General features: G+C 31.5%; 2 protein-coding genes across 4 annotated transcripts in view; one reads left to right on the top strand and one right to left on the bottom strand.

Annotated features, from left to right (window-relative positions):
* LOC140052670 (heterogeneous nuclear ribonucleoprotein A/B-like) overlaps positions 1–18,794 on the top strand; it is a 279,728-nt gene that overhangs the window by 93,039 nt on the left and 167,895 nt on the right. The gene's annotated exons all lie outside the window — the stretch shown is intronic.
* LOC140050973 (polycystin-2-like protein 1) lies at positions 543–18,462 on the bottom strand. 3 transcript variants are annotated; one of them, XM_072096006.1, is made up of 17 exons: positions 17,885–18,462; positions 14,541–14,654; positions 11,026–11,156; positions 10,593–10,846; positions 9,974–10,198; positions 9,275–9,503; positions 8,666–8,836; positions 8,142–8,323; positions 7,901–8,021; positions 7,228–7,460; positions 6,841–6,958; positions 6,522–6,685; positions 6,126–6,273; positions 5,813–6,007; positions 4,600–4,725; positions 3,786–3,818; positions 543–2,907 (listed from the first exon to the last, which is right to left on the bottom strand). In XM_072096006.1, the coding sequence occupies exons 1-17, from the start codon at positions 18,282–18,284 to the stop codon at positions 2,878–2,880; spliced, it is 2,874 nt and encodes a 957-aa protein (XP_071952107.1). In that variant the 5' UTR covers positions 18,285–18,462; the 3' UTR covers positions 543–2,877. The 3 variants fall into 3 exon arrangements, with proteins under 3 accessions (XP_071952107.1, XP_071952108.1, XP_071952110.1); XM_072096007.1 differs by lacking the exon at positions 3,786–3,818; XM_072096009.1 differs by lacking the exons at positions 3,786–3,818; positions 4,600–4,725.

An 18,794-nucleotide genomic window follows, 5' to 3' on the forward strand; every position in this document is an offset into this window, starting at 1 on the left:
TAATAACAAAAACGAAGTGTGAATATTACATGTACATCTGTACAGGCATGGAAGTTGTAGGAAACGCCAGGAACTTCGTATATGCGATAAACAGATAAATATATATTTTTTAATAAATACGTCTTGAATACAGTATAACACTATTTAAAATTGTTTTACGTGATTTACAGTACTATTAAACTCGTTCCAACAGCGTAAAATTAATATCAGCTTCATTATATTCATTTAGATTATTTATTTACAATGTGTAATGTTTTAACACTAACTGGATTACATATGTTAGGCCTACTCCAAATGTAGAACTGTATCTGTTGTAGTGATGTAGTGATCCCTAGTCTGTTATCTTACCTAGCGATATGAGAGTCTTTTTACTCGTGGAGATTGCCTCTTCTCAATGAATGAATATTATGATATAATTGCCATAGGTTTACAGTGTATGTTAGTGTATCGATATATGCCATCATATCTTGTTATTTGAACCGTTTGAACTAAGAAGCACCCCCCTCCCGAACCCCCTCGCACACAAAAAATAATACAAAACGTTATTCACAGTTTGTTTTATTGCTTTAAACCTTTCTGTCTTATTTTCACCCACTCTTCGTCGTAAAGATGGATAACGGTTCAAACAAGTAAAACGAATCTTCAAACCTGATAATACATGCAGATATGTTAAATCTCTACCAAAACAATTGTCTGAAAAAATAACCTCAATTTGACAATATCATATAGTGTCATAGTGGTCGAGCGTATCAATTTGACTTTAAAAATAAAATTATCCAACGCTATACCATCTCCCTCACACACTTCTAAACAACACCATTCTATTAAACTTAATTCTTTGCAACCACTTACAGCGGGCACATAAAACAAACTTGCTTATTTTTTTTGTTTTAAAACATGCTACAAATTTACAGTTTCACAAATATAATAAATTCACTGTACATTTTTAAACACCTTTTTAAAAGCAGGCAAGAATAAAAAAAGAAATAAGTTTTAAAGATATCAAAGTTATTTCAAAAAGGCAAGAATGTATATCATTGCTAAATATACAAATAAATATAATGTGTAATTAAATACACTGAGATGTGCTATCGAGATTTCATAAAATAAGAATTAAGGCCGAGTTGTTTTAACCCCTCCCTGTTTTGTAGCTTTTAAGCCGTTCACAATTAGGTGTCTCTTTCAATAACAAAGTGCTCTTCTGCTGCCTAAAGCAGAAGATTGTTAAATAAATAATATTACTTTTATTTCATCACAAAATTGACAAGTTGACAGAGAAAGTATAACTACCAATCATACAACAAAAACTTAGATGTTTCTTTTATAATCACATTTCATGAACAACTTTGTAAACTCTTTACATGCTGGTGTGTTTATCTATAGCGTTTAAATTACATTCATATTTAAAATCTGAGATCTAGTGAGTTGTAAGAAATTTAATCGTCAGCAATATTTAAATTGGATGTACCATTCTACTGTGTGTTTGATTGGCAAACATTCAAACAGCAGAAAACATAGCATTCTACATGTTATACCTCTCTGTCAAAAGCTTTGATAACTAGCATTATATAATATAACTAAATAAATATACATTTTATAATATCTACAGGCAATCAATTTCAAGAAAATATCTATAAGAAAATAAACAGTGAAAGCGAACATTTGGCAAATATAATACAGTAATACATAAATAATATAAGTTATCAACTGTGACCATGTGTTAAATATACCATGTAACTGATATTATGATGTAACTGATAACTGATTTACAGCTATATTAATTTGTAAAGTAGAACCATTTTTACGGGTCTCCTTAGTAGGGGAGTCCTCTGAATAGGTTGGCTGTAGTAACATATGTTGTCCTTTGTTCGTTTCACAGGAAAGTCCCCCTTAATATGGGTGTCCCTCAATTCTTTCAGTTCTACTGTATAAAGCACAATGCTTCAAGAGAAATGAGAAACAAACTTCAACATTTCAATTGTCATAATTAAGTTACTTGTATTTAGATTAATTATATATTTAATTGTTATATTTTTATGAATATGAATTTATAATGTGAAATTTGTTTACAATCAGTCAACTTTGTTCATATAATAATTTTGTAAAAAAAGTTAACTTGTAAATAAATTTTTTTTTAAACTGTATGTCAACCAAACCACTGTTTACTGATTTATAGCAATCACTTTTCACATACACAAAGATTTGTTACTGTATACATACACATAATATATAAACATGGGCGGTATCACTATCAAGGCATCTGGTTTGTGCATATCACTTTCAATTTTAAAAAAAATGGGCGGAATATCTTAAAGATGATACAAATAAAAACACATTTGTTCAAATATAAAGCGCAACAATAAATAAATTGGAATGTCTTATCAACGATGAGAGGAATGTTTGTTCTTTATATTAATTAATTAAAATTTGTAAATAAGGTATTTTAGTGTAAGGTATTTTTGTATTAAAAAGGTTTTTTTTTTTATCAAGGCATATTTATTGATCATAAATCGCTTATAACTTAGTGAAATATTCAAATAACATCTCACAATTAATTTTTTAGGTTAAAACAAATTGTTTAAAATTTTGTTCATGAGTTTTAAATTTTACATTTACATGTTTTTACATGTAAAATCTGTTGCATGTGTACATGTGTAAATTGCATATAAAAACCAACATTGCAATCATGTTGTTCAATACTATACTTGAATAGTACACTTTTTGATCTACAACATTCATTACTATTACTAGTACAATTTGGTAAACAATAAAACCGATAATTTCATACATGAAAACATTTATTCTTAGTTGCTCATATTTTCTTTGTGATTGTCTCAAATCTCTGTTTCTTTATAACTTCATAGATCTTCATCTTGTTTACACGTTGCTGGCGTTTGGATCTTGAATCTAAAAACAAAAATAAATGTGCTTATTTCAAGTCAGAAATTTAAAATACAATAATAATAATAAATGTATTGCCAACAACAAAATACAGTAGCATTGGCTATATGTAAATGAAATGTTCATACCCACTTTGTATTGTATTGTGTTATTTGTGTTACTTTTGCTTTGTTTTAAGTAAAATACAATATAATACTCTACAAAAGAGTGACACCTCTTTTATACTTTACAAACACTACAACAATAACGTCATACAATGGTTTTACAGTACTATACTTGGTATAATTTTAGATAGTTGATATAACAATTAACAGGTAACGCTCCCAATAACAAACAAACAAACAAACTCTCTCAAATCCGGAAACTCTACCAAAATCATACTTGACGAACAAAATGTAACAAATTAATGCTTTTTTTAAAACACATTCAAAATACCACACTTTCTAGAAAACCAGTCCAAGGTTGACCCATATTGGGAGAGTTAACATTATAACATTGTACAGTAATACTACTCCATGACTAAATTCTATAAATATATAGAAAAATCCAAGATATTTAAAAGCTTTAAGGATTGGATAAACACTTATGCTTCAAATTAATTATAAAATATGTCTCCTCCAACCCCCTTCCCCCTTATCAACCATTACAAATGTTAGTAATTAATATAAAACAGTTACATAACTTGAACAATCATTAATTTAAATATTAGTACACATTACAAAGATGGTTATTAATCATTTTAAAAAAGAAAAAATCATTTTAAAATCATCTTCTAACACTTAATAACACTGTATTAATTTAAAGAAAACTGATAACAATACATAAACCTCTGCTGTAATGGCCTTAGCATAATAATATGCAATAGACCATTTACAAACACTTACATAAGACTGTTCAGAGACGGCTGACAATGCAGTCTGTATGTGACAAAGCACACATACAGAAGCATAGGAAAAAAGCAATAAATAAAATTAGTTTTTTTGCCATATGTTGGTAACATAACTATGAAAATCATAATATGGTTCCCATGTTTTTAAAAATAATGACTAATTATATATTATCACTAACTCTCACAGTCACATGTATGATTGGAACCGAGTGAATAAGTGATATTCTTATGTATATATTGTATATATGATGTGTAAAGTGTCTTCCATTGCAAGGTATCAAAGCCTTCAGTAAAAAAGATTTAAGAATTGCTCATTACAGGATGTCATAGAAACATTATAAAGGTTGGTTGGAAATTTGTTTTTGAGTACTGAAGAAACTATTCCAATAATCTCCTAAATTGTAGGAAAATATATTACTGTTTGCACTCAAAGGTTAGATAGCAGAAGCAATAGCTTATTCTCTGTACTGTATCTATAATTTCTACAGTATCATAGGCACATTCTGTGATAAGTTAACATGTCTATCACATGTGACACCTGTATCACAGGCTATATGCCTACTCTAATCTTAATATAATACAGGCACCACTGATAGGATAAATTGAGACTATACAGTATAACAGATATGATACTGTATATATTATGCCATATATAGAGATACAGTACAGAAAAACTGGTGAAATGAATGAATGAATGAAAGTTGAATGAACCAAACATTTTCATTTATACTTTATCCCATAACAAGTAATACATTGTATTGGTATACATTTGTACAAATTATGGAAGCATTGCTATGCTATATACTTACAGTACGGCCAGACATGGCAGAATCGGCACGCGGACTGAATTGACGAGAAACGGCAGAACCTTGACGGGATACTACTGAGCCAGGACGGGAACTTATTGATTTCGCATCAATATCATCATGGTTGTTCTAAGCATGCAATTAAAGCAGTGTAAAAAAAAAACAAATACCAAACACATGCAAAATTAAAACAAAGTAAATTAAAGAGAAAAACAACATCATTACTAAAAAACTTTGATTTTAATATTAGATTCTTTTTTTTTTTAAGCCATTGTGAAAATTCTAAGTATTAACCCAGTGCTGAAATATTTTACAGTTTAGTTATACTTCAACAAAATAAAAAATTATTGCCTCACAACGGACAGAAGTAATGGCATCAGTAATATAAAAAACATGATGCTCACACAATATCATTAATTCCAATTAAGCTGCAAATTTGAATAACTTTTATTTATTTTAAATTTGAATCGTACTCATAATTATTTATTCAATTGATTTTTGATATTGTGTCATATTTTAAGAACAAATTTGGTATTGTTTATGGAATTTGCGACGGTATAATTTTTGAAATGACGTAGACAGCTTTGTAGATTAATAATCATTTTTAACATTGCTTGTTTTGTATTTTTATTAATTAATGAGCATACTGATTCCTCTTGGGAGGTATTTTTGAAATAAATAAAAACAACAATAGAGTGGGAACAACATTGATGATGTAATCAATGGGCTACTTAGCATGCTAGGTAACACCTTTGAATTCACTTGACTGATTGCCTTAACATAAACTGGGTGTGAATTTAGACTGAGTGACCCGTCCATTGAAACTACATTGTCAATAACAGGTGAGAAACCAAACTAAAAAAACCAAGCATTATCATGATACTGATTCATATTATGGCTTCAACAAAAAAAAAGAAAAGTAATCTAATAATAAAACAAAGTTTTAAAACAAGGGTTGGATGGTTGCATTAAACAAATGAAATTTATAAAGGGTTTGAAAAAACTGAAAGGGTATTAAGAACTTGAAATAAAACAAGTTAGTTTAAAAACAAATTAGAACAGAACTATGGTGAACTAAATAAAGTACATATGATATTGTGATCTTTTCATATATATATCTACTGTGTATGGTTTACAAAAAGAATTTTAACTGTAAAAATAAGTTTACATGCTTAGTGCATTAAAATAAATATTTATCGTGATGATGGGAACTTACCGCTGATGAAGGTCTCTGCGAGATGGAACTACCAGGGCGAGAAACAGCCGCCAAAGAACGTGCTGCACTGTGTCGTCCGCTGCTGGTACTTCCTGCTCCTCTATTGGACAAGGATGCGTCCGAATCCCAGCGTTCCAACTCTTCACGTACAAGTCGCTCCATCTGTTCACGTCTGTTACCATCGCCCTCCTCATCCTAAGATAAAAGTAGAGAAGGTTTATACATTGGAAATTATGAGTAAGTATTTTATGATGGATGTGACTGTGATGTTTGAGTTTGTAATCACAGAATCAATGGTACACAAGCATTATACCTCTTTAATATTATCCAATAGTTTGCCCATAGTTTCGCGTCTTTTAAGTTTTGCCCGTTCCATAGCCTCTAGTTTAACCAACACCGCATCAATCTTCGACACAATGCTACCAATCGAATGTTCCATACGGTCAACTCTTCGGCTCAAACTAGAAAAAAAAAAGCAGTTATTAATTAGTATTATAATTATTGGTTATATTCATTCAATCTTTTATTTCAGAATTTCTGGTCCATAGAAAGTAAAATTTCATATAAATACAACTGTACTAATTACTACTACTCATCTCAGGATGGCATTCCACCTGGAGAGGTGGAAATAGAACACTTCCTTGCTTTATTGCACTTAAAAGATGTTCCCTTAATAGGAGTTCTATTGTACAACTACATTTTCACATACACAACAAATTCTTCATAGGATACACCGCTGACTCCACCACGTCCACGTCCACCACCGCCATCTTCGTCATCATCATCATAACTACCGTTGCTCTCACTGGTACCAGGGCGTTGTCCACCTCCTCCATTCTCTTCAAGTTCTGCAAGTTGGTTGTTCAAGTCAGTCTAACAAAACAAATTTGAAAATTACACAACCAACGGCAAACTTTATATATATTGTTATTAAATTCCTTTTAACACCACATATGTACATAAAGTATAAATCTGCTTCACAAACTAAAATCTTGATGTTAGTACTGTTTAATTAAGTGAAAACTTACCTTTTGTGTTTCAAGGTCTGAAGCCATCTTCATCTGCTCTTCAGCATCTAGGATACGATCGCCATCAACGTCATACTTGGCAAACACAGCCTCAATTTCAGGATCAGCATGTCCACGACTATATTCAAATTAGAAATTTATTACAAATTGAGATGAAAAGGTGAGATACAAACCTACTAGTCGATATTTGTACTAACAAGAGTAAAAATGTATATATAAAAGTGAACATTAATAATTGGGAGACCATTAGATGCAGGTCCATTGGATTAGCTTGCTTCACAAAACAAACCTTACTAATTTTATGTATATGAATGAAGTCTATGCAAACGAGAGATTATTGTAGGTAGATAAGAAATGGTGAAAGATAAATAAGAAATCACAACATACGCTTTGAGTTCCATTCTCCACTCGTCAAAGTCCAAGTGCTGGTCAGCATTGTGGTCAGCATGTGCTAGAGCCTCCTGAATGTCTGCTATCTTGTCGCGTTTAAAGTTCAACTTGCCAACCATCTTCTCGTAGCCTTTCTTGAAATAATCAGTGATTTCAAATTCACTCTTCTGGTTTGCAATGTCCGCCTTCACTTCACTATAGGTGTCGTTGATAATGGCCAAGAACATGTTCTAAATATTAAATAAAAATAAAATAAGATCATTTTATAATTTGTAGATAGTAAAAGGTACTTGGTATCATCCTTTTATATATAATAATAATAATCTTAATAGACAGCCTCTATTAATGAAGGTGACTTAATGTTTATATAAATTAGGTTACATTTTAATAGAATGTGGTCCTTCAAATAAGGTCTTAAAGGAGGTAGTATTAATAATAGAGAGTGGTCTATTAATATGAGTTTTTTTTTTGGAGAGAGAATTGTAAAACAATAGTCTTTTTATATAGATTAGATAGTCTATTATTAATAGAAAGTTGTCTCTTAATAGAGGTAGTCTCTAAATAAAAGTTGTTTCCTAATAGATGGTGGTTTATTAATAGAGGTAGTCTCTCAATAAAAGTTTTATCATGGTTTTTCAGAATATAGTGGATTAGAATTTGCTTTACTTACCAGCAAGACAAAGAACACAACAAATACATAGGACATGAAAAACAGAGGTCCAAGAATACGATTTGCGGCTTCAAGTTCATGGAAATCAAAGTCTCCAAGGATGATACGGAACAAAGTGAAGCTGAAAAGTAAAGGGCATATTATGAGAAAGGATTTGTTCCCTTAAATTTACAGTTTTGTTTGACTGCAATTACATTAAATTTGTTACGGTTGGAAATAAAATAATGACAGTTATACTTACACACAGTCACCGATGGTGTGGAAATCCTTGATCTGAGTGCCAAAGACCAAGTAACCCAACTGAGCATATGCCAAAAAGATGATTAAGAACATGACAGTAAAGCCTCCCACGTCTTTAGCACATTTTGACAATGTTGATGATAACTGGGTCATTGTCTTGTTAAAGCTGATATACTTGAATACCTAGAGTTAAAAAAAAGTCCTTTGTTTATTTTATTTCCTGAAAATACACACTAGTTTAATCAGTTTAAGTAACACTATGATTGTTTTTTGTAAATTATGGAAAAATAGAGCAAAGTCGTTAGATGTTTTGAAACATTTATTTGTTCAATTTGTAGTAAACTCCATTTAATAAACCTTATTTAATAAATGTGTGGTAGAAACCAAAATAGGTAAATTAAAAACATTAAAAGCTCAATACAGATATATATATAGCTACAATAAGTGTCCAGTATATTGCAAAATCTTTATTGGCTATACTATGTCTATCAAAAACTGAAATAAAAGAAAAAGAAAAAATCATACCTTGACCCAAGCAAGAAATACAGCAATAGCAATGACGTTGTTGAACACTCCCTGACAGTAGCCTAAGAATTCAAAGTCAGCATACTGCTCTGGTTGGGATAGCAATGTCTCAATCATACGATTCACAGCCATTGTACGATACACACTGAATACCATACAGAGCACAGATATCTGTAGAAAGATTTTGTTTTCAATGATTTTCATTTTAATAAAATATTATTATTTAGTTTTACAATCATCCATCACATCACACAGCCGCATATTTTTGGACTCCAGTAGTCACTAAGAATTTTAATAATTGCGAATTAATAAATAGCTTTGGGTTAAATGTATTCACTTAATAGATATGAGAAATTGTCATAAAATATAAAGGTTAGTTTCCTTAACCCAGGTGTGATTAGTGAATATGGCCACTGTTAACAATGTTTAATTATAAAAACTAACATACAATTTTGAGTTACCTATGTTATCTGTGCACATTGGGAACTACGTCTATAGCCATGAAGCTCATTTAAAACACAAAAGGCCTAGAAAATGTGAAAACATGAGCTGGCGCATGGCTAACATGCTCAGTGGAATAATGAATTACAAACAATGAAATCAACTCACAATAATGATAATGACATCTAAGCAGTTCCAGATAGTTTTAAAATATGCCATGCGATGCTTTCGAATCTCAATAACCTCTTCCACAATGTAGTACATAACGAAGATAACAAAAATACATTCACAGGCCCTCACAAAGAAGTCAAAGGCTGTGATGTAACGCAACAGTTTCACGGTTCGGAAATTCCATGAAGGAATAGCGCCACCAGTGGCAGGGAATTCCATTACCATTCTAGAAGATAAATGTTACATAAAATATTGATTTTGATCAGTTTAAGATTGTTTACATGGCAGAAAACCAATAATTCATTTCATTTTTATTTATTATTTTATTCGCAATCCTGTACATATTACAAATAAAAAGATAAAAAATACAATCAAACAAAAACCCATGGGCTACAGACTGGTAATACATTAAAAATCCCCAGTTTGTATCCATTGTTGAGACATAAAGGCATTTCTCCTAATGTACATTTATAACCAAAACAATATTAGAGTGGATAATCCTTAGTGAAAAACCATACATAAATTGTCTGATGTTTTCTTAGAAAATAATAATGGTAATTTTAATGAATATTGAAAAATAAAGCTCTGTCTACACCATCAACCTAGTTTGACTAAAAATATGTATATGACATCAGCATTTCACACAAAGTTTGATGGTGTAGACAGAGAGCTTAAGAGCACAAAAACAACACTTACCTGACAATACAGAACAGATTAATATTAGCATTGTATACAGTGAAATCTATCATCACCACACGTGTTCCACGATCCAGCCACAGGTTTTCCATAAGTTCATTGATCATCAATATCGAGTCACCCCGATTATCGGTGAGATCTTGGTAAAAACCGCCACCACTATATGACGCTAGTTTACCCCAGTGAGAAGAGCCGTCTAAGTCCGATTCAGTTGAATATACCCAACTGCAATTTATAACAAAATAAATAAAATGTTTGTACAATTAGAAAACTGTATACAGTTTAAAACAATAATAGTAGACTGTAATCTTCTAATAAATTAAAAAAAGAAATCTCTTTCATTTTCAAAAGTTAGAGAGAATAAATTATATAGTTAGGGCTATAACTATAAGTATATGTTTTGTTAAATGGTTGAAGCATCAGAATTTCCAGAAACCGGACATGGTAGGGCAGCCCAATGGTTTCTGGTATTAAGAGAGTTGGTGTATTAAGTAATAAAGTATAGTCAAGTTTTTTTCTTAATTAGGACTATGCTCGGATGAGGTTCTGCAGTGTACGAAGATGATGATTGCTCACACCAAAGGTTTCGGTTAATACAAAAAATGAAAAAGAAACGTACGCTGTGCCGTTTGCTTTTCCAAATGTTTGTTGATCTTCACTTGCTTCAGAATATGGTGCATAACACGTCTTAATAATGTCAGAAAAATGGTCGTGAACAATACAGGAGTCGTTTCGTACTTTCAGTTGTCTTATCCGTGGTATTCCTAACATCTTGTTTTCATAAAAAATATAACCCCATTCATCTCGCGTCACATTCTCGTCATTGTACCATTTTTCCCAATACAGTCCGTCCATCAGCACGTTCTGCGAGAACTACAAGAAAGAAAAAAGACATAGAAGATAATGAACATATCATTCTATTTAAGATAAACTGCTATTTTCAACCATACAGTGGATGTAAAAACTTGGTTGTTGAGTTGCCCATATTCTACACATTTTGTAATTCAGTAGCTGAAAATATTATATATAAATACATAAAATAATGAGCTCACCCTCCAGAAATCAGCCATGGTTGTAGATCCACGGAATGTATTCTTGGTGTCTGGATACTGGGAGTCTAAGAATAGCTCTGACATGACTTTAGTGTAGTAGTACATAGTAGAGCTGGTCATTCCAAACGTGACTGTAAAAATATAACAAGTAGGCATTGTACATCATAATTTTGATTTTTATTAAATAATTAAAAATCGAGATCAAAAAATCTTCCAATCATAGGTTTATTTTCACATTAAAAGTTGAGGTTTAAACAAGACAATAATTTATATTTGAAATTAGTTTCTTTTCATATTGTCATTTGAAGATAACAATGAAAAGTATGAATATAAAGTAATTTGTTGACGATAAACAATACATTTTTTCACTGTAATTATACAGTATCTCTGTTGAGATAATAGTCTATTGCAATCTTAATATCCAGGTACTATAGATAGACACACACATTTTCCAGTACTACATCATAAACAGAGAAAATAAATTCAGAAAAGAATTTCTCCATGGTAGAATGATACTGATGATTAAAATTATCATGGGAAATGAAATCACATTTACACAGCACTAAATGGAATTTAATTAATTCATTAATGGTTCATGTTGCTTTATAACTAGGTTGCATTATTATTTATTTAGTATTTATCAACAATGGAAACTCATAATTTAATCATGCTTTAGTTACAGAACAGGGAGAGTAAGGCTTGGTTCTCAAGGGACGCAATGCAAGGACGTAAGCGCAACGTATGTAAGTGATTTGACCAATCATAAGCGATGCATTATTCGAACTGTCACTTGTTATTGGTTGCGCCATTGCGTCTCTAATGGGAACCAGGCTAAAGTCGGGTTCATTTATTACAGTTTTTAGAATACATAATAAAGTAAAATCTGAGTAAAGTTGACATTTAAAAGAGAGCAATAACCAGAAGCGTAATCTCAAGATTAAGTGAGAAACTGATTTGCTAATTTTCGGAATTGAGAATTTTACCTTATTTAAACAACAATTTTAAATTATTAAATAAACTATAAATATTAGAACAAATGATTAATTTAATTGCAAATAACTTTAAAAGAAATGTTGAACATTGGTAATAAAGATTGGTTAAAATACTCCATGTACTGCAGTAAATTATGGTTGATTTTTATATACAGCTTTGTAAAGGTATTGTGAGATATTGCAACAATTGATATTGACAATGAACAGAATCTTGAATTATTGGTTTGCCAAGCAACGAGCAAGGTAGAATTGACTACTAATTATAATTAATAAAATGTGATAAAGTACTGTAAGTAACTTCTATTGTTCCTATTCAACGATGCAATTGTCATAATCTTTATATTAGAAAGCCATCTCTACCCGATTGGGTAGCTTTGTATTGAAATTGGTTTCATTTTATACTGCGTCATTGGTTGCCAAGGAGTTTCTATAGAAACTACAACAAAAACTATATCGAAGGATATTGATTATGATATTTACGTTGAGTAGGTGAAAGGGATTCCAACATCGTTACCATTTTATGATACTTTAAAGATGTTTATAATCGCTACAAAACTGTTTTCATAACATTTTAAATTTAAATATAAATTAACCATATATATTCTACCATGTTTTAAAGTACTACCAAATATGACAGTACACATTTAAATAATATTCTATAATAACTGAAAAAACAAAGTTTTTCTTGACCCAACCTAAATTACCTCAGTTTGTTTCAGGAATATAAATTTTATATTTATTTAATTAAAAAAGAACAAGTGAAACAATGATGATAATTGAATACAGTAATACTACATAGTGAGAAATGATGAATCAATACTGTAGCAGCATGGTTAGGTTTAATCAACAACTTTATTAATCAAAAAAATAAGGCTTTGAGGAGACCTACACAATTATACCTCTACTATGATCCAATTGAGGTGAAAGGAGCTTTCCTGTTCAGTTTTGTTTATTAATAAAATAGTGGATGACATCTGTGAAACTGGCAATAGTACACATAGGTATTCATAAAGTTAATAAAGTTAATACCTAAAATGGCCCGAGTGTGTACTTTGTAACTAATTGTACAGGTTCCCCAAATCACTGGTCATACAATGTAAAAAGAATCTGACATTACTGACATTTAAGTAATGTTCTATTCTGTTTGTATCAATAAAATCATCCAAACACTTGAATTGCTTTTTAAATGGTTCACTAGAACTAATAACATTAACATTAAAATGCTTAATGGAAAAATTATTCACTAATTTGGATTTCAAAGTGCAGTGTGCAAAATTCCCTAAGCGTATTTCATTATGAGATTCAATAATTGGAAGAAAATAATATTCCATGTAAACATCTAACTGCAAGTTTTAATATTCATCACACACCTAATTAAAGTGTAAGAGCTGAACAGTGAATAACAATAGTTTGCTAATACTGATAGTTAATACAGAACCATGTCCTCAGACAGCTTATATAATAAAACATTGTTTGTGTCTTTCTTTCAGATGCAAATCATATCATATTGGAAGCTTGTACCGCACAATAGAATGCTACTTAAGTGCGTGCTTATCAGATATTCCACCTACTGTATACTGTATACATAGCATCTTGTTTTTACAATATAAATAAATTAAAATGTAATAAATGAGGCCTAGCATCACAAAAGCGGCGCAGAGTCGCAACCCAAACTTTTGAGTTATTTTTTATTTTATTTAAGTCGTAAATCTATTAGGAAATTTGCTTTTTTTTCACTGAAAAATTTACATTTTTTTTCTTTACAGTTACACTGTTGGATCTTGAATAAATAAATTTTGTAAACAAACCGCTAACCCGAATCACGTCACGTTTTATAGATTTAAAGGCAAAAATAATGAATGTTTATGAGTTGAATAAGGATATTATTATAAAATTGACAATGAAACTGACAGAAACCATTTCAAGAATAAATGACAGAATAAAGTAAGGAACACCAAAATAATTCATTAAACACTTCCTGTCACCATTTGGTTATGTGTTTCATTATTATTCAGTTATTTGTTCTTGAAAATGTTTCCGAAACATTTATCCTCTTGTTTTTATCATAAATTAAATGAAATGAGCGTCTTTGAATTTATTAATAGTATTAGTAGATTTACTGTTCTATTAAAACACCACGGTGGCACTATTTTTTTTTGTATTGAATTTATGTGCTTACAAAATTAAGATGCAAGAGTTTTGGAATATATTACTGTAAATACTAATTATACTAAACAGATGTCTTACCATCATTTGAACCTCTTTAAGTTGGTGACTATGCAACTACAGTATTGTAAAATGCAGACTGAGCTGGTTTTTTTGCATCATTATTATATTCAATAGTAAAGAAATTAAATGCATTAGTGTTGGCTGTTGCTGACCTTAACATACTGGCTGTTGCTGACCATGAGGTATTAGTCTGACCTGAACATAAGTGGCGTTGTACTACTCATCATGCAGTTGCTAACTGTTGTACTGTATCTTTAAATAATATCACATACAAATCCTACACAATGTACTTACCAATGCAAATGACAACCAAGAAGACCATGTAAATGGCTAATTCTCGCAGGGTGGTCCGCACATGCAGTTCTTTATCGGCCTTTGTGTCATCTGTCTGTCTGGTTCTCCAAAAAGCTACAAATTTAGATTTTGAAATATGTCTTTAGTTTTAATATTCCGTATTTTACTACTGTAGGTAGCAACATAACATTCGATAAAATTATTATGCATATCATTACACTCACTGAGAAATGGTTTGGCCTATTCCACTGGACCCACAGCTACAGTAGTATGATTCACATTGTTTTAATATGGTTGGCTACAATATTTTATAAGGTACCGGTACTGTAGGATGATTATGAAACATTAGAATTAACCGTGGTTTAGTAAATCAAACCGTTTACAAAAAGTAAAAACAAAACAAAATATTTTCCATCTTATAACTAATTAATAATTAAAATCACATTTCACATCTTTGTCAAAGTTTCATTTATTATTTTATAACCTACTGCACTGTATGCAAATCATTACCATACCGACAGCCATAATACCTATCTTAAAACTGAGTATGTGAGAAATACAGGAGGAAACTAGGTTCTACTAATACTATACTAAATTAATCCAACGTGTCAAGTGGAGAAGCCAGCTTCAACCTACTTAAAATACAGGCAGGGAACCCGTCTTATATTACCTTTAAGCAAGCTAAATTTAGCTAACAAGCATCAATGTTGTTATAGATAGTAACCTGTGTGTTAGAGCACACTGCAGTTTTCAGAACAGAAGTATTCAGCCTCCTGCTAAACACACTATTTAGGGCTTTTCCTAGTAAAGTCTACGAGGTAACGTGGGTTAGAAAGTTAAGGGTTAGTGGAAATAGAATGATACTTTTGGGTATATTATAGAGTCTTGGGCATATGCTGTGTTGAAAACAGGCTGGGTGGAAGACCTTAACATATATTTTAGGCTGGTTGGAAAACTCTCACTTGCCTTTGCCAAGTACAATTCATTGACAATCACTATGGCCATGTTGTAACAGTAACTTTCAAAATTGGGGGCTTTTTTATGTTGCAATAATCTAGTATTTAATTTTTATTGTAAAGATGTGACTGTTTTTTTAATGTTTTTTTTTTAATTAGTGAATAAATCAATAGTGAAAATGGATGTCATTACATCTTTATCAGTTCTTGGAAAAACAAACATTAATTTACAAGAAGACTGTACCAAATAAACGGTATTGTGCATTCAGTGTAAACAGAAACTGCAGAGTAACTAAAGAAGAGCTATATTGACTGTATAATACGGGATACGTTTCCTCTTGAAATTAAACATTTTCTCACAGAAATAACATTCAGCAGATGCTCTAGATACTTCTATTCTATTTCATTATAAAGAGTTTAGATTTCACAATTACGCACGTTTCATACCCAAAGGCATTGCTTTTTTAGAGGTTTCTAAATGCTTCCCCTCAACAGAGACTAAAAGAATCAGCGCACGTCTCAGTGCCTCTTTTCATAACACACAAGCCTGTTTAATAAAGAAAGCACAAACCATCATAGTATGCACAAACTAAATAATGCTGTGTTATGAGTGAGTTGAGAAATACTAAGAAGGTTATTGGTGAGATAAATTTAAAGAGTCAAGATTTGAAAGCAGAAGGTGTAACAGCTGACAGGCAACACCTGATATAAACAAACAAAAGTTTCAATTTGTTTTTAATATTACTGTACGAAGAAGCACTGTTATTGTAGTAACAATTGTTTCATTGTACTTTTTATATAGGAACACTACTATCTATATTTAGTCACTAATCGACTGATTGCCGAAAATGATTGATTATATATCAGTACAGTACACAGTAGAAGCTCCTTTGGGACACCTCTATTCAAGGGACATTTCCATGTGAATGAACGGGGGCGACATGTTTTAAAATTACAGTCAATCCTTATTTTGGGGCCATCTCTATTACACTTTGTGGGGTCCCAATACAATAATACAACTATATAACAATGGTGCATCCTTAATATGGGTTTTACTGTATTAACTATTCATCATGATAATGCACTTGTCAATTGTATGACCCACTATACGACCCTCGGGAGAGGTGCGTCATTTGTCCGATGTGCGTCGACCTTTGAATACCATGACGCACCCGTGCGTAAAAAATGTGACTTACTTTTAGGTGACCATGACGCACCCATTTTGACACACTGTGACCATGTTGTTTATGATATGGTGGGTGGTAAAGTGACGGACATTGACACACCTTGTTCATTGATGTGACGTACCATCTAGGTTTTTTGACGCACCCCTGCGTCAGTAATTATTTGTAAATGACGCACCTCTCCCGGGAGTCGTATAGTGGGTCATACAATTGACAAGTGCATAATTGTTATAAAGACAACATACACAGTGATTAAAAAACAAGCCTAACAATACCTAGAATTGCTTTTTGAGAAAAAAATATATCTTTAACTAAATCATAATATTCTAACTTTACTATACGGAAATAATACTAATATATCAACTTAATTTGGAATCGTTAACTGTGTGAAGTAGTGGTAACCGCGTCTATTTTTTTCTATTACTAAAATGGCTAATATAAATTGCGTTTATATAAAATTATTTTGTACATTATTGATTTTTAGTGCAAATTATAATTTATTCATAAGCACACGTTGTACAAGGATATCACAAAGACATACAACTTATCGATTTTGTTATAAAAGCTACCAAGGAGAGGCTTCGATCGCTGTATTTGACAAATCAATATTGAACTAGAAAAACATTGAAAATTCGTTCAAGTATAGATTATGAACATAGCGCAATAGCAAATTTGAATAGAGCTTATGGGCAAACAATTTAATGCACTTATTAATTTCTGATGAGAAATAACAAAATTAAATATTGATTATTGTGCAATGCAGATATTGACGCATGAAAATGAACAGCGGTACGATATCCTTCCGCCATCTTAAAAAGAGCAGTTAAAAAGTGTAACAAATTATATAACTAAATAATATTAAAGTATTTCAGAGGCTAATTGTCATTGTAAAGTACTACAAATTAAACTATTATTATTAAAATGACAGCTAATTTTAAAAATTCCCTATAAAACAGATAATTAAAGAATGAAAACATGTTAATAATTAATAATCTAAATACGATACACGCATATCACAATGATGGAAATGTGATTAAAATAATTTTTTTAAACATATTTTACTGTTGATATTGTTGTCAGCAATGTTGAAATTGCCAATATATTATAATTACGGTATAGTAATTAAAATGAAGCCTTTGTTCACTCTAGTTTGATGGCAACAGGAAAAAAAAATATTAGGCCTAAGCTAGGTAAGGTTACTCACATCTAAGGAATCTTTTGAATTTTGTCCAGCACCCTGCCTTTTGTTGAAGTTCCTTCTCTTTGGCAGCAGCTGGATCGACAACTCTCATCTGTCCTCCAACATAAACTTCACTTTCCATAGCCATTGGGTTGTCATCAGCATCATCACTATCATCGTTTTCTCCTTCTCTTCGTCCAAAACTGCTGTTCAACTCTCTTTCTTCGGTCCCCATGTCGAAACCATCATTATCCCAGGCCGATCGTGAAGCAGAGCTTTGTGGTCGCCTGTCAAATCCTTCCTCCTCAATCTTGTCCATATCGGCGTCGCGGTCCTTCGTTGACATACCAGTACCAGGCCTACTCGTACCACTTGGCGAAGGGCTAACTCTGGGACTCTTCGGTCGCCTTGATTTAGCACTCATATTGCACAATTACACTATCACCGTGTATATTTGATAATTAAAAAATAATCACTAAAATTTGAAGCGCAAATTAGGGAGGAATACCTCCTAAATAATGCGTTAAACTACTTCACAAACTCACTATCCGTTTGTAAACGACAAACAACTTGTGTGTGTGTTTCTTCTTCTTTCGCTCAGCTCAACTTTGTGTCTTTGGGGGATCGAGAAGAAGGAGGAGCGCTCTCTGTAGTTTGTGTGTGGTAGATGGCGGTGACGTCATCGTATCGATCCATCGTATGTATCAACGTAACTATTATAGTATTATTACATTAAATTATGTAGCCTATACTAGTGTAAGCTTTTTCTTGTGATCATCGTAAATAATGATGATGATTTTTATTATTATATATATATGGTATTCAAATAAATAAACACTGAAAACAAGTAGGCCTAAGAGTCAGTCTATTTTATAGTATGGGCATCGTTCGTTGTATGTCATTAAAAAAAATGGAAAGTCTTCACCCGGCATCT

This window comes from Antedon mediterranea, chromosome 6, assembly GCF_964355755.1.
Source record: "Antedon mediterranea chromosome 6, ecAntMedi1.1, whole genome shotgun sequence".
Lineage (NCBI taxonomy): Eukaryota > Metazoa > Echinodermata > Crinoidea > Comatulida > Antedonidae > Antedon > Antedon mediterranea.

Excerpts from the sequence above, each read along its gene's own strand:
- LOC140050973 (XM_072096006.1), bottom strand. The coding sequence starts at position 18,284 with ATGAGTGCTAAATCAAGGCGACCGAAGAGTCCCAGAGTTAGCCCTTCG. Across the intron at positions 14,655-17,884 it reads ATTCAAAAGATTCCTTAGAT|CTTTTTGGAGAACCAGACAG; the intron begins GTGAGTAACCTT and ends CTAAATTTGTAG. Across the intron at positions 6,686-6,840 it reads CAGACCTTGAAACACAAAAG|ACTGACTTGAACAACCAACT; the intron begins GTAAGTTTTCAC and ends TTGTTTTGTTAG.